Below are 14,120 nucleotides of genomic sequence, written 5' to 3' on the forward strand. Positions count from 1 at the left end.
TAAAATTATGAATGACTACTGTGATTTGCTTCTTAATAGCAAAACATAGAAGACTCTTATTCAGAATTCGTAATAAATAAAACAGAAGATATCTTTTATGATAGAATGCAAGCTTGATGAATATAGGCAAGTGAAAATAACTAGGATATTAATAAGCATATCTCAGGATATAAATCTTTAGAACTCTTTTCTTAAAAACAGGAACATATCTCTTAACCCTAATCAAGCAGATGCTGCTGTTCGTAGTAAGCATATCTACAATAAATTTTTTTCCACATCAATCGAACAAATTATGAGCAACAAAACTTGGAAGTTAAATAATTGGATCTGTCCCATAGATATCATCCTATGTCCTTCATACCACAGAAAAGCATTGGAAACCAAATTAAGTAAGTTATACCTAACTCATCATTAAATGATAGTAGGTTAATTTTATTTTTCTATTGGTGAGAGCCCAACGGATATCAGATATAAATATCTATATCTTGAGAAAGAAACTACTAAGAATGATATCCACGGTAGAGAGACTGAATCATATATTGTATATTTCGGTCATCCTTTATGTAACATGAATAATATCCATGGTTGGAGATTATGAAACCGTACAATGGATATATTTTGTATTATGGACTCCAATATTATCTTCTTCTTTTTTATTTTGTTATGTTGTCTTGAAGATGTCCACTAGATGTTGGTTAAGATCACTGTCCTATTCCTTCTTTCGACTTTTTTGCTGATTAAATGTTTTTTTTCTTGTTGACTTTTGTCCCAATGTCCTCTTCTTCAGCCCCCAGGATGGACTTCTAGCTGCACTTCCTGTAAATTCCGATCCAACTCCCAGCTTCTATCTTTGCGTTCACATCCACTTGAACCAGGAACATGGAAGCAAGCATCCATGAAACAACCCAAAAGAGGTAAATTTTCTCTCATCCACTTCCACTGGATTTAATTGGAAGTAATGAACTGCAGAAAGAATGGCTTTGAATCCAATTTCCTGTACATATCATGAGATTGTTCCTTCCAACTTGTAGGATTGCAGTAGTGACAGGGGCGAACAAAGGAATTGGATTGGAGATATGTAGGCAGCTTTCAGCCAAAGGGGTCAAGGTTTTGTTAACTGCAAGAGATGTAGAGAGGGGAACAGCAGCTGTTAAGAAGCTTCGTGAGGAAGGGGCATCAGATGTGGTGTTTCATCAGCTTGACGTAGCTGATTCTGCTAGTGTCGCTTCCTTGGCAAACTACATCCTTGCCCAGTTTGGAAGGCTTGATATATTGGTGAGCAAGGCTAATGAAAAAATATGCTTCCTTTTTCAAATTAGAGGCTTGTTGATGTTTGGGAAATTCTAACTCGCTATACATTTTGCAAATGATACCCTTCTGTGTTTAATTATACATGTTGAATAGATGGTGCTCCTCTGATGTGTAGCCATGCTACTATCCTGAAACATCTTGAATTAAAAAGAATTGGATGAGGCTCATATGGTATAAAATAGTCTGTTATCGCATCACATTTTAGACATCACTAAGGTGTGTGATCTGAAGATGGAGGCTAACACAAAGCATGCAGATGCAAAAGAAATGTGCTAAGATGTGGATCTGGATGTCTTGATGCCAAAATTTGATAGGTGAAGGAAATCATCTGTTCCTCCAGCCAGATAATATATGAGATAATCATCATGTAACTCGGGATAGTTCTGACTGAGTTGTTATCAGTACCTCCCTAGTTTTTGTCTATTGGCAAAGCATTTGTATGTTCAGTAGCAGTTACAAGCATTTCATTTACGGGTTCATTCATTTTTTTTATGAGACTTGTGTTTCATTTACGGGTTCATTCTTTTTTTTAATGAGACTTGTGTTAGATGTAAGGACCCATAAGTTCATGCACATTTTATAGAAGATATCAATTGGAGCTCTAGGCTCTCTGTGTCGTACCTTTGATGAAGTTCTTTTTCTTTTATTTTTTTAGCATTTGGTCTGAAATTTGTTAGAGTCGGATCATTCCATTTTATATCCATTCCTATCCATTACCAATAAATTGTTTGCCGTGGAGCCTAGAATTGAGTCATCATCTCCATGGACATGACAGTATAACATATCTTTCTATAAGTTTCTTCAATTGATGGGAACTTCATGGCCTTCATCTTATACCTTCTGTTTAGCAAAAGCTTATATATACCATGCTTCTCAGATAAACAATGCAGCAGTTGGTGGAGTGGAATTAAAACCTGAGGCTTTAACCCTCTTGGATCAACAGGTAACTTCACCTTCTTAGCACTCTAGTAGAGTTAAACAATTGTTGTACAAGTGGTCTGACTAGTTTAATTTTATGCTTAATTTTCACACGAAGCAACAAGTTGCGTTTTCAACTCTCGTTGACATGAGACTGGAGAGTCAAGAGAAGGCAGAAGAATGTATCAACATCAATTACTATGGAACCAAAAGAATGTGCGAGGCGCTCATCTCTCTTCTTCGGTTATCTCAGTCGCCAAAGATTATTATTCTCTCCTCTGAGTTAGGGAGGCTGCAGGTATTAATATAGCACGATTTGTTTTCTTAAAATGACTGGAAAAATAATAAAACGTACGTATTACATTGATTTTATATCTTTATTTATAAGATCAGATGGTTTTGATAACCCTTCTAAGATAGTATAGATTATATATTGAGAAAATTATATTTTTGTGTCAATTTACCCCTTTTTGGGCAAGATTAAATTCCAACTATTATTTTTTTTAATATATTTAACTAAATTATAGGTCGAATTTGAAGAGGTTTTTTAATGATAAAATTGTACAAAATTGAATTAGTTTTCGAAAGCATCTAAAATAATAGAAAATTAAATTTCAAATAATAAAGATATTACAAATATATTGAATAGATATATATTTTTATCATATATTTGTCGCATCTGATCAATATTATTTTATATTCGTTGAGAAGTTTATATAATCTTTTATTAGATCGATATTATTTTAAACACGTTAGAAAGCTTATTTAATCCTCTATCTCTAATAAGTATCTCTAAACCTATAGTATTGTTAAATATGATATAAAAAATTAATGATTTCAGTTTAGATAATGCTGTAAAGGGATGAAATGATGCAATTGAAATTTTAAGGGGTGAAATAAATTCAGATTTAACTGCAAATGGGAATAAGATATATATAAATTTTCCTTATATATTTTACATTTTAACTACAAGGTATATGTGACTCTAAGCTTCCTTGAGTGAAGTTTAGAAGCACATTCTTTGGCATATATATATATATATAACCTTATTTGAGATAGCCTTAAGAATTTTGTCAATTACTTTATAGTCTTAGACTTTTTCTTTTTCTTTTTTAGAGCTTTTTAAATTCTAGGTGTTTTAGCTTGTTTTTGTATTTCATATATCTTCATACCTGCATAAGTATCTACAATGATCATTGGGTAGAGTCATATTTTTTGCGATCAAACTAATTCTTCTTTGATTCTGAACTTAATTCTCAATTTTTCAAATCTTCAGATGAGTTGCCAGACTCTGGTACAAAATATATTAGTTTTGATTCACGAACTACTTAGAAACAGATCATTCAGTTCGTTTCTTCTATTTGTTTCAGTATATCCCTGGTGAAAATATCAGGAAGGAAATAGCAAATATAAATGATTTGACCGAAGAGAGACTTGATAGACTGGTGGAATCCTTTCTGAATGATTTCAGAGAAGAGAAACTTGAAGAGAATGGTTGGCCTGCAAGTGGATCTGCTTATGTAGTCTCCAAAATTGCTTTAACTGCCTACACAAGAATTCTAGCAAAGGAGTATCCTACGATCTGCATCAACTGTGTCAACCCTGGTTTTGTGAAGACAGACATAAACTGGAATACTGGGACTCGGACCGTTGAAGAGGGCGCTAAAGGTCCTGTAATGTTGGCATTGCTTCCAAATGATAGCCCCTCGGGCCTTTTCTATTGCCAGACCGAAGTGTCATCCTTCGAGTAACTTAATAATCTCCATCATCCAGTGAGAAGATACATATGCAGCTTGTTGTTTGAGACCTTCAAACTCATGGGTCATACTTACTTTCTTCATGAAATAAGCTTATTTATATTGCTCAATTACATTTGGCTGAAGTAAGACGAGCAGAGTTGAACGGCACAAATAGTCAGTCAGCCAGTAATTTAGTGTTTGATCCGTCTTCTCATCTGTCTTTGATTCGTCTATTTCATTTTATGTCTCTGGTACCTTTTAGAGCTGATCTGTTTCGTTTTCTCTAAGACCCAAAACCACACCCCATGCTTGGACCCTTTGCTTCATTACATGCTCAGGTCAAGAACATTAAACTCTAAGCAATTTAAATTATGAGTATGATTTGCTTCTTGATAGAAAAACATGGAAGAAATTTATCCAGAATTCATAATAAGTAAAACAGGAAATATCTTTTATGATAGAATGCAAGCTTGATGAATATAGGCAAGTTAAATTCATGGTATGCTCCTCAACCTGCGGAATAGGACCAAAAGATGAATTATTCGAGTTCCAAAAACCAGTTCGGGATTGAATCGGAAATTCCTGCAAGAGATAAAAATCCAGGCTAGTGAGAGTCTCTTGTGTCAGGAGCCATGAGGGTAATCTTGGGCCTAGCGTGCAAGAACTCGTGCTTATATAGTCGAGTTGAAAAGGAGGAACCCAGTTGGAGCTCATATTCAAAACCAAGGAGTTCCCAAATAAGTCCACTGACTTCAACCTCGTAAGATTAGCAAAATGATGTTCTGTGAGAACTCCAACTAAAGAGTTGTTATTGAGGGCCAAAGTGACCAGCTCGTTGAGCTGTCCAAGACTTTCTGAAACAGTGCCATTCAGATAACTGTGAGAAATTTCCAATTGTCGCAATGAGGACAATCTTCCAATAGAATCAGTAACAGAACCGGAAAGTGAATTCTGTGAAAGATATAGAGTTTTTAATTCTTTAGGCCTCCTATCCAATCAGGTATATTGTCACAAAGAGAGTTATGAGATAAGAAAAAGATTCACCGAGTTCATCCAAGTTGCTATCCGTCATGGAGGAAGACAAATCTAGTGTATGAAGCTTGCAGAGATTGCTCTGGCTTTTTGAAGTGGAGTATTGGAATTCATTGCCGCTTAGATCCAATGTCTGCAATCTGGGAAGATTTCCAAGTTGATCTGGTATTTTATCGGATAACTGTGGGAGAACGAGAGATCTGAGCTGTTGAGACCTCTTAGGAACATAAGTAGAGCTTCTCTCTCTGTGTCTGGGCAGCTAACACCAGCAGCAATTAGAGCATTTAGTACGGAGAGGAAGAGTAGCAGGGATGTAACAGAAGGCAAGAACTTTTCAAGAGAAAGACATCAAACTCGACTAGCGAATGCTAAATTATCTACCAAGCATAATCAGAGAATCACGAAGGAGAAGCTCCAGTTTATGTCGTTGTCCTGAGCTGTTCAACAATATGATGTCATTCAAATTTTGCAATTATTTCTAGTTTTTGTTTGTGCAGTTTGATCGAAGGTCTAATGATGTATAATTTTGCACTACTATTCTCAAGCGTTTCCTTTTATACTGGTTTCAGTTGATTCCCAACAAGAACATCCAGCAAGAACTAGGTGATGAGGATAGTCAATGTGAAGAGAAGCTGGATGATCCGGTGCAATCCTTTCTTAATGATTTCAACGAAGGGAACCTGCAGCAAAATAGCTTGTCTTGAATGCCTATACAAGGATACTTGCAAGGAGGTACTCCACAATCTGCAGTAATTGCGTAGCTCCATGTTATGTCAAGACAGATATGCATAGCAACTCTGGCATACTCTTTTGAGAGGAAGGCCGTAGGCTGATAAACCCATTAAGCTTCGACTTGGCTTTGATTCTCGGTGATGATAGCACTTTTTGCATTCTACAATGATCAGACCTAATGATGGTCATGCCGGTTCTAACAGTAATCCATTTGTCATCGAGCTTTCCGTCACTACCAACATTGTTGATAAAATTATTGCTTGTATATGCTACTTGGATGCTACTTGCAACTTAGTGTTTTTATTCAACCCACTAGACTTATCTAAACTCTTCTTTCTTTTCGAGCTAAGGCATTGACGTCGAAGTAGTGGATGTGACCAATACCTTCATTGATGATCTTTTATACCTGAACAATGGGTGATGACAAGATCAACGGAGAGCGAAAACGAGGAGATTGAAGAGTAAAATAAGAGAGTAATTATTTTCTTTTTCTCTATCAAAAAATTTATTTTAAAAAAACAAATAATTAGTATCCATGGACTTTAAATGGGCTGAAAAGAAAAAAAAGAAAAGAAAAAAAGGAATGGAAAAAAATGATATCCACGGTAGAGAGACTGAATCATACGTTGTATATTTCGGCCATCTTTTATGTAACTTGAAAAATATCCACGGTCGGATATTATGAAATGTACGATAGATACGTCTTATATTATAAACTCCAATAGTATCTTTTTTCCCTATCTTCCACTTTATGCTGTTTTCTTGCTGACTTTTGTCCCAATGTCCTCTTCTCCAGCTCCCATGATGGACTTCTAGCTGCACTTCCTGTAAATTCCGATCCAACTCCCTGCTTCTTGGTTTGCGTTCACATCCACTTGAACCAGGAACATGGAAGCAAACATCCCTGAAACAACCCAAAGGAGGTAAACTTCCTCTCATCCACTTCCACTGGATTTAATTGGAAGTAATGAACTACAGAAAGAATTGCTCCGAATCCAACTTCCTGTACATATCATGAGATTGTTCCTTCCAACCTGTAGGATTGCAGTAGTGACAGGGGCGAATAAAGGAATTGGATTGGAGATATGTAGGCAGCTTTCAGCCAAAGGGGTCAAGGTTTTGTTAACTGCAAGAGATGTAGAGAGGGGAACAGCAGCTGTTAAGAAGCTTCGTGAGGAAGGGGCATCAGATGTGGTGTTTCATCAGCTTGACGTAGCTGATTCTGCTAGTGTCGCTTCCTTGGCAAACTACATCCGTGCCCATTTTGGAAGGCTTGATATATTGGTGAGCAAGGCTAATGAAAAATTATGCTTCCTTTTTCAAATTAGAGGCTTGTTGATGTTTGGGAAATTCTAACTCGCTATACATTTTGCAAATGATACCCTTCTGTGTTTAATTGTACATGTTGTTGAATAGATGGTGCTCCTCTGATGTGTAGCCATGCTACTATCCTGAAACATCTTGAATTAAAAAGAATTGGATGAGGCTCATATGGTATAAAATAGTCTGATATCGCATCACATTTTAGACATCACCTAGGTGTCTGATCTGAAGATGGATGCTAACACAAAGCATGCAGATGCAAAAGAAATGTGCTAAGATGTGGATCTGGATGTCTTGATGCCAAAATTTGATAGGTGAAGGAAATCATCTATTCCTCCAGCCAGATAAAATATGAGATAATCATCATGTAACTCGGGATAGTTCTGACTGAGTTGTTATCAGTACCTCCCTAATTTTTGTCTATTGGCAAAGCTTTTGTATGTTCAGTAGCAGTTACAAGCATTTCATTTACGGGTTCATTCATTTTTTCTATGAGACTTGTGTTTCATTTACGGGTTCATTTTTTTGTGTGTTAGATGTAAGGACCCATAAGTTCATGCACATTTTATAGAAGATATCAGTTGGAGCTCTAGGCTCTCTGTCTCATGCCTTTGTTGAAGTTCTTTTTCTTTTATTTTTTTAGCATTTGGTCTGAAATTTGTTAGAGTCGGATCGTTCCATTTTATATCCATTCCTACCCATTACCAATAAATTGTTTGCCGTGGAGCCTAGAATTGAGTCATCATCTCCATGGACATGACAGTATAACGTATCTTTCTATAAGTTTCTTCAATTGATGGGAACTTCATGGCCTTCATCTTATACCTTCTGTTTAGCAAAAGCTTATATATACCATGCTTCTCAGATAAACAATGCAGCAGTTGGTGGAGTGGAATTAAAACCTGAGGCTTTAGCTCTCTTGAATCAACCGGTAACTTCACTTTCTTGGCACTCTAATAGAGTTTAACAATTTTTGTACAAGTGGTCTGACTAGTTTATGTTTTTCACACGAAGCAACAAGTTGCATTTTCAACTCTCTTTGACATGAGACTGGAGAGTCATGAGAAGGCAGAAGAATGTATCAACATCAATTACTATGGAACCAAAAGAATGTGTGAGGCGCTCATCTCTCTTCTTTGGTTATCTCAGTCGCCAAAGATTGTTATTCTCTCCTCTGAGTATGGGAGGTTGCAGGTATTAATATAGCACGATTTATTTTCTTAAAATGACTGGAAACAAATAAAACCTACATATTACATTGATTTTATATCTTTATTTATAAGATCAGATGGTTTTGATAACCCTTCTAAGACAGAATAGATTATATATTGGGGAAACAACAGTTTTGTATAGTGTTAGAATTTGATTGTCTTAGGAATTCTGTCATCACTTGATAGTCTTAGACTTTTTTTTATTTTTTAGAGCTTTTGAAATTCAAGGCCTTTTAGTTTGTTTTCGTATTTCTTCCATCTTTATACCTGCATAAGTATCTACAATGATCATTGAGTAGAATCATATTTTTCGTGATATAATTAATTCTTCTTTGATTCTAAACTTACTTAATTATCGATTTTTCAAATCTTCAGATGAGTTGCTAGAGTTTGATACAAAATATACTAGTCTTGACTCACTAACTACTTAAAAGCATATCATCAGTTCGTTCCTTCTATTTGTTTCAGCATATCCCTAATGAAAATATCAGGAAGGAAATAGCAAATATGAACAATCTAACCGAAGAGAGATTAGACGGACTGGTGGAATCCTTTCTGAATGATTTCAGAGAAGAGAAACATGAAGAGAATGGTTGGCCTGCCAGAGGATCTGCTTATACAGTCTCCAAAGTTGCTTTGTCTGCCTACACAAGAATTCTTGCAAAGAAGTATCCTACGATCTGTATTAATAGTGTCGATCCTGGTTTTGTGAAGACAGACTTTAACTGGAATACTGGGATTCGGACCGTTGAAGAGGGCGCTAAAGGTCCTGTAATGTTAGCATTACTTTCAGATGATTGCCCCTCAGGTCTTTTCTATTGTCAGACCGAAGTGTCATCCTTTGAGTAACTTAATATTCTCTATCATCCAGTGTGAAGATACATATGCAGCTTGTTGTTTGAGACCTTCAAACTCATGGGTCATACTTACTTTCTTCATGAAATAAGCTTGTTTATATTGCTCAATAACATTTTGCTGAAGACAAGCAGAGTTGAACTGCACAATTAGTCAGTCAGCCAGTAATTTTTGGTTTGGTCCACTTCAGATCTTCCCATCTGTCTTTGATTCATCCACTAGTAAAAGGATTTGTTAAATTTAGATGCAATTGCATTGAGAATGTCATTCTACTAATCTTAATGTGTGCAAAGAAGCTAACATAGCTGAATGGAATGACAGTGAAATTCTGCTCATCTCCATTGCATTGACAGTGTCATCACACTTGAAAAGATCTAGCATCTTCAATTTATTGAATTACTTCCAGTGGTAAAAGCCTAATTGTATAGGAAAAATAAATGTTTTTTTTTATAAATGATCTACAAAATTAATTTTCTTATGAATTTTCCTGATTTCTCTTAATTTCCTCTATTTCATTTATTTCTCTGGTACCATTTAGCATTCTTTTGATATTTTCTTTTTAAAGCTGATCTGTTTCGTTTTCTCTTAAGACCCAAAACCATATTTGGAACTTTGCTTCATTACCTGCACTGATCAAGAAAACGCCAAGCAATTAAAATTATGAATGACTACTGTGATTTGCTTCTTAATAGCAAAACATAGAAGACTCTTATTCAGAATTCGTAATAAATAAAACAGAAGATATCTTTTATGATAGAATGCAAGCTTGATGAATATAGGCAAGTGAAAATAACTAGGATATTAATAAGCATATCTCAGGATATAAATCTTTAGAACTCTTTTCTTAAAAACAGGAACATATCTCTTAACCCTAATCAAGCAGATGCTGCTGTTCGTAGTAAGCATATCTACAATAAATTTTTTTCCACATCAATCGAACAAATTATGAGCAACAAAACTTGGAAGTTAAATAATTGGATCTGTCCCATAGATATCATCCTATGTCCTTCATACCACAGAAAAGCATTGGAAACCAAATTAAGTAAGTTATACCTAACTCATCATTAAATGATAGTAGGTTAATTTTATTTTTCTATTGGTGAGAGCCCAACGGATATCAGATATAAATATCTATATCTTGAGAAAGAAACTACTAAGAATGATATCCACGGTAGAGAGACTGAATCATATATTGTATATTTCGGTCATCCTTTATGTAACATGAATAATATCCATGGTTGGAGATTATGAAACCGTACAATGGATATATTTTGTATTATGGACTCCAATATTATCTTCTTCTTTTTTATTTTGTTATGTTGTCTTGAAGATGTCCACTAGATGTTGGTTAAGATCACTGTCCTATTCCTTCTTTCGACTTTTTTGCTGATTAAATGTTTTTTTTCTTGTTGACTTTTGTCCCAATGTCCTCTTCTTCAGCCCCCAGGATGGACTTCTAGCTGCACTTCCTGTAAATTCCGATCCAACTCCCAGCTTCTATCTTTGCGTTCACATCCACTTGAACCAGGAACATGGAAGCAAGCATCCATGAAACAACCCAAAAGAGGTAAATTTTCTCTCATCCACTTCCACTGGATTTAATTGGAAGTAATGAACTGCAGAAAGAATGGCTTTGAATCCAATTTCCTGTACATATCATGAGATTGTTCCTTCCAACTTGTAGGATTGCAGTAGTGACAGGGGCGAACAAAGGAATTGGATTGGAGATATGTAGGCAGCTTTCAGCCAAAGGGGTCAAGGTTTTGTTAACTGCAAGAGATGTAGAGAGGGGAACAGCAGCTGTTAAGAAGCTTCGTGAGGAAGGGGCATCAGATGTGGTGTTTCATCAGCTTGACGTAGCTGATTCTGCTAGTGTCGCTTCCTTGGCAAACTACATCCGTGCCCATTTTGGAAGGCTTGATATATTGGTGAGCAAGGCTAATGAAAAATTATGCTTCCTTTTTCAAATTAGAGGCTTGTTGATGTTTGGGAAATTCTAACTCGCTATACATTTTGCAAATGATACCCTTCTGTGTTTAATTGTACATGTTGTTGAATAGATGGTGCTCCTCTGATGTGTAGCCATGCTACTATCCTGAAACATCTTGAATTAAAAAGAATTGGATGAGGCTCTATGGTATAAAATAGTCTGATATCGCATCACATTTTAGACATCACCTAGGTGTCTGATCTGAAGATGGATGCTAACACAAAGCATGCAGATGCAAAAGAAATGTGCTAAGATGTGGATCTGGATGTCTTGATGCCAAAATTTGATAGGTGAAGGAAATCATCTATTCCTCCAGCCAGATAAAATATGAGATAATCATCATGTAACTCGGGATAGTTCTGACTGAGTTGTTATCAGTACCTCCCTAATTTTTGTCTATTGGCAAAGCTTTTGTATGTTCAGTAGCAGTTACAAGCATTTCATTTACGGGTTCATTCATTTTTTCTATGAGACTTGTGTTTCATTTACGGGTTCATTTTTTTGTGTGTTAGATGTAAGGACCCATAAGTTCATGCACATTTTATAGAAGATATCAGTTGGAGCTCTAGGCTCTCTGTCTCATGCCTTTGTTGAAGTTCTTTTTCTTTTATTTTTTTAGCATTTGGTCTGAAATTTGTTAGAGTCGGATCGTTCCATTTTATATCCATTCCTACCCATTACCAATAAATTGTTTGCCGTGGAGCCTAGAATTGAGTCATCATCTCCATGGACATGACAGTATAACGTATCTTTCTATAAGTTTCTTCAATTGATGGGAACTTCATGGCCTTCATCTTATACCTTCTGTTTAGCAAAAGCTTATATATACCATGCTTCTCAGATAAACAATGCAGCAGTTGGTGGAGTGGAATTAAAACCTGAGGCTTTAGCTCTCTTGAATCAACCGGTAACTTCACTTTCTTGGCACTCTAATAGAGTTTAACAATTTTTGTACAAGTGGTCTGACTAGTTTATGTTTTTCACACGAAGCAACAAGTTGCATTTTCAACTCTCTTTGACATGAGACTGGAGAGTCATGAGAAGGCAGAAGAATGTATCAACATCAATTACTATGGAACCAAAAGAATGTGTGAGGCGCTCATCTCTCTTCTTTGGTTATCTCAGTCGCCAAAGATTGTTATTCTCTCCTCTGAGTATGGGAGGTTGCAGGTATTAATATAGCACGATTTATTTTCTTAAAATGACTGGAAACAAATAAAACCTACATATTACATTGATTTTATATCTTTATTTATAAGATCAGATGGTTTTGATAACCCTTCTAAGACAGAATAGATTATATATTGGGGAAACAACAGTTTTGTATAGTGTTAGAATTTGATTGTCTTAGGAATTCTGTCATCACTTGATAGTCTTAGACTTTTTTTTATTTTTTAGAGCTTTTGAAATTCAAGGCCTTTTAGTTTGTTTTCGTATTTCTTCCATCTTTATACCTGCATAAGTATCTACAATGATCATTGAGTAGAATCATATTTTTCGTGATATAATTAATTCTTCTTTGATTCTAAACTTACTTAATTATCGATTTTTCAAATCTTCAGATGAGTTGCTAGAGTTTGATACAAAATATACTAGTCTTGACTCACTAACTACTTAAAAGCATATCATCAGTTCGTTCCTTCTATTTGTTTCAGCATATCCCTAATGAAAATATCAGGAAGGAAATAGCAAATATGAACAATCTAACCGAAGAGAGATTAGACGGACTGGTGGAATCCTTTCTGAATGATTTCAGAGAAGAGAAACATGAAGAGAATGGTTGGCCTGCCAGAGGATCTGCTTATACAGTCTCCAAAGTTGCTTTGTCTGCCTACACAAGAATTCTTGCAAAGAAGTATCCTACGATCTGTATTAATAGTGTCGATCCTGGTTTTGTGAAGACAGACTTTAACTGGAATACTGGGATTCGGACCGTTGAAGAGGGCGCTAAAGGTCCTGTAATGTTAGCATTACTTTCAGATGATTGCCCCTCAGGTCTTTTCTATTGTCAGACCGAAGTGTCATCCTTTGAGTAACTTAATATTCTCTATCATCCAGTGTGAAGATACATATGCAGCTTGTTGTTTGAGACCTTCAAACTCATGGGTCATACTTACTTTCTTCATGAAATAAGCTTGTTTATATTGCTCAATAACATTTTGCTGAAGACAAGCAGAGTTGAACTGCACAATTAGTCAGTCAGCCAGTAATTTTTGGTTTGGTCCACTTCAGATCTTCCCATCTGTCTTTGATTCATCCACTAGTAAAAGGATTTGTTAAATTTAGATGCAATTGCATTGAGAATGTCATTCTACTAATCTTAATGTGTGCAAAGAAGCTAACATAGCTGAATGGAATGACAGTGAAATTCTGCTCATCTCCATTGCATTGACAGTGTCATCACACTTGAAAAGATCTAGCATCTTCAATTTATTGAATTACTTCCAGTGGTAAAAGCCTAATTGTATAGGAAAAATAAATGTTTTTTTTTATAAATGATCTACAAAATTAATTTTCTTATGAATTTTCCTGATTTCTCTTAATTTCCTCTATTTCATTTATTTCTCTGGTACCATTTAGCATTCTTTTGATATTTTCTTTTTAAAGCTGATCTGTTTCGTTTTCTCTTAAGACCCAAAACCATATTTGGAACTTTGCTTCATTACCTGCACTGATCAAGAAAACGCCAAGCAATTAAAATTATGAATGACTACTGTGATTTGCTTCTTAATAGCAAAACATAGAAGACTCTTATTCAGAATTCGTAATAAATAAAACAGAAGATATCTTTTATGATAGAATGCAAGCTTGATGAATATAGGCAAGTGAAAATAACTAGGATATTAATAAGCATATCTCAGGATATAAATCTTTAGAACTCTTTTCTTAAAAACAGGAACATATCTCTTAACCCTAATCAAGCAGATGCTGCTGTTCGTAGTAAGCATATCTACAATAAATTTTTTTCCACATCAATCGAACAAATTATGAGCAACAAAACTTGGAAGT

At 35.4% G+C, this 14,120-nt stretch overlaps 3 protein-coding genes across 3 annotated transcripts; all 3 read left to right on the forward strand.

The window, feature by feature from the left end:
* The first annotated feature begins 565 nt into the window (after positions 1-565).
* Positions 566-4,111, forward strand: LOC140762441 ((+)-neomenthol dehydrogenase-like). The gene is made up of 5 exons (XM_073100244.1): positions 566-914; positions 1,032-1,275; positions 2,189-2,254; positions 2,348-2,527; positions 3,600-4,111. The coding sequence occupies exons 1-5, from the start codon at positions 880-882 to the stop codon at positions 3,978-3,980; spliced, it is 906 nt and encodes a 301-aa protein (XP_072956345.1). The 5' UTR covers positions 566-879; the 3' UTR covers positions 3,981-4,111.
* Positions 4,112-6,487: 2,376 nt separating this feature from the next.
* Positions 6,488-9,305, forward strand: LOC140763925 ((+)-neomenthol dehydrogenase-like). Its single transcript, XM_073102305.1, has 5 exons — positions 6,488-6,655; positions 6,773-7,016; positions 7,921-7,986; positions 8,070-8,249; positions 8,735-9,305. The coding sequence occupies exons 1-5, from the start codon at positions 6,621-6,623 to the stop codon at positions 9,113-9,115; spliced, it is 906 nt and encodes a 301-aa protein (XP_072958406.1). The 5' UTR covers positions 6,488-6,620; the 3' UTR covers positions 9,116-9,305.
* A 1,071-nt stretch (positions 9,306-10,376) lies between these two features.
* LOC140763922 ((+)-neomenthol dehydrogenase-like) lies at positions 10,377-13,337 on the forward strand. The gene is made up of 5 exons (XM_073102303.1): positions 10,377-10,688; positions 10,806-11,049; positions 11,953-12,018; positions 12,102-12,281; positions 12,767-13,337. Exons 1-5 carry the CDS (start codon positions 10,654-10,656, stop codon positions 13,145-13,147), a joined length of 906 nt encoding a protein of 301 aa, XP_072958404.1. The 5' UTR covers positions 10,377-10,653; the 3' UTR covers positions 13,148-13,337.
* The last annotated feature ends 783 nt before the right edge of the window (positions 13,338-14,120 follow it).

This window comes from Typha angustifolia, chromosome 7, assembly GCF_048772165.1.
Source record: "Typha angustifolia cultivar Huaian chromosome 7, ASM4877216v1, whole genome shotgun sequence".
Lineage (NCBI taxonomy): Eukaryota > Viridiplantae > Streptophyta > Magnoliopsida > Poales > Typhaceae > Typha > Typha angustifolia.

What these genes read in the sequence shown, in the direction of transcription:
- LOC140763925 (XM_073102305.1), top strand. Translation starts at nt 6,621, where the DNA reads ATGGAAGCAAACATCCCTGAAACAACCCAAAGGAG. An exon ending in TTGGAAGGCTTGATATATTG is followed by an intron (nt 7,017 to 7,920) that starts GTGAGCAAGGCT and finishes CATGCTTCTCAG; the next exon opens with ATAAACAATGCAGCAGTTGG. An exon ending in TAGCTCTCTTGAATCAACCG is followed by an intron (nt 7,987 to 8,069) that starts GTAACTTCACTT and finishes TTTCACACGAAG; the next exon opens with CAACAAGTTGCATTTTCAAC.
- LOC140762441 (XM_073100244.1), top strand. Translation starts at nt 880, where the DNA reads ATGGAAGCAAGCATCCATGAAACAACCCAAAAGAG. An exon ending in TTGGAAGGCTTGATATATTG is followed by an intron (nt 1,276 to 2,188) that starts GTGAGCAAGGCT and finishes CATGCTTCTCAG; the next exon opens with ATAAACAATGCAGCAGTTGG. An exon ending in CTGAGTTAGGGAGGCTGCAG is followed by an intron (nt 2,528 to 3,599) that starts GTATTAATATAG and finishes TATTTGTTTCAG; the next exon opens with TATATCCCTGGTGAAAATAT.
- LOC140763922 (XM_073102303.1), top strand. Translation starts at nt 10,654, where the DNA reads ATGGAAGCAAGCATCCATGAAACAACCCAAAAGAG. An exon ending in TTGGAAGGCTTGATATATTG is followed by an intron (nt 11,050 to 11,952) that starts GTGAGCAAGGCT and finishes CATGCTTCTCAG; the next exon opens with ATAAACAATGCAGCAGTTGG. An exon ending in TAGCTCTCTTGAATCAACCG is followed by an intron (nt 12,019 to 12,101) that starts GTAACTTCACTT and finishes TTTCACACGAAG; the next exon opens with CAACAAGTTGCATTTTCAAC.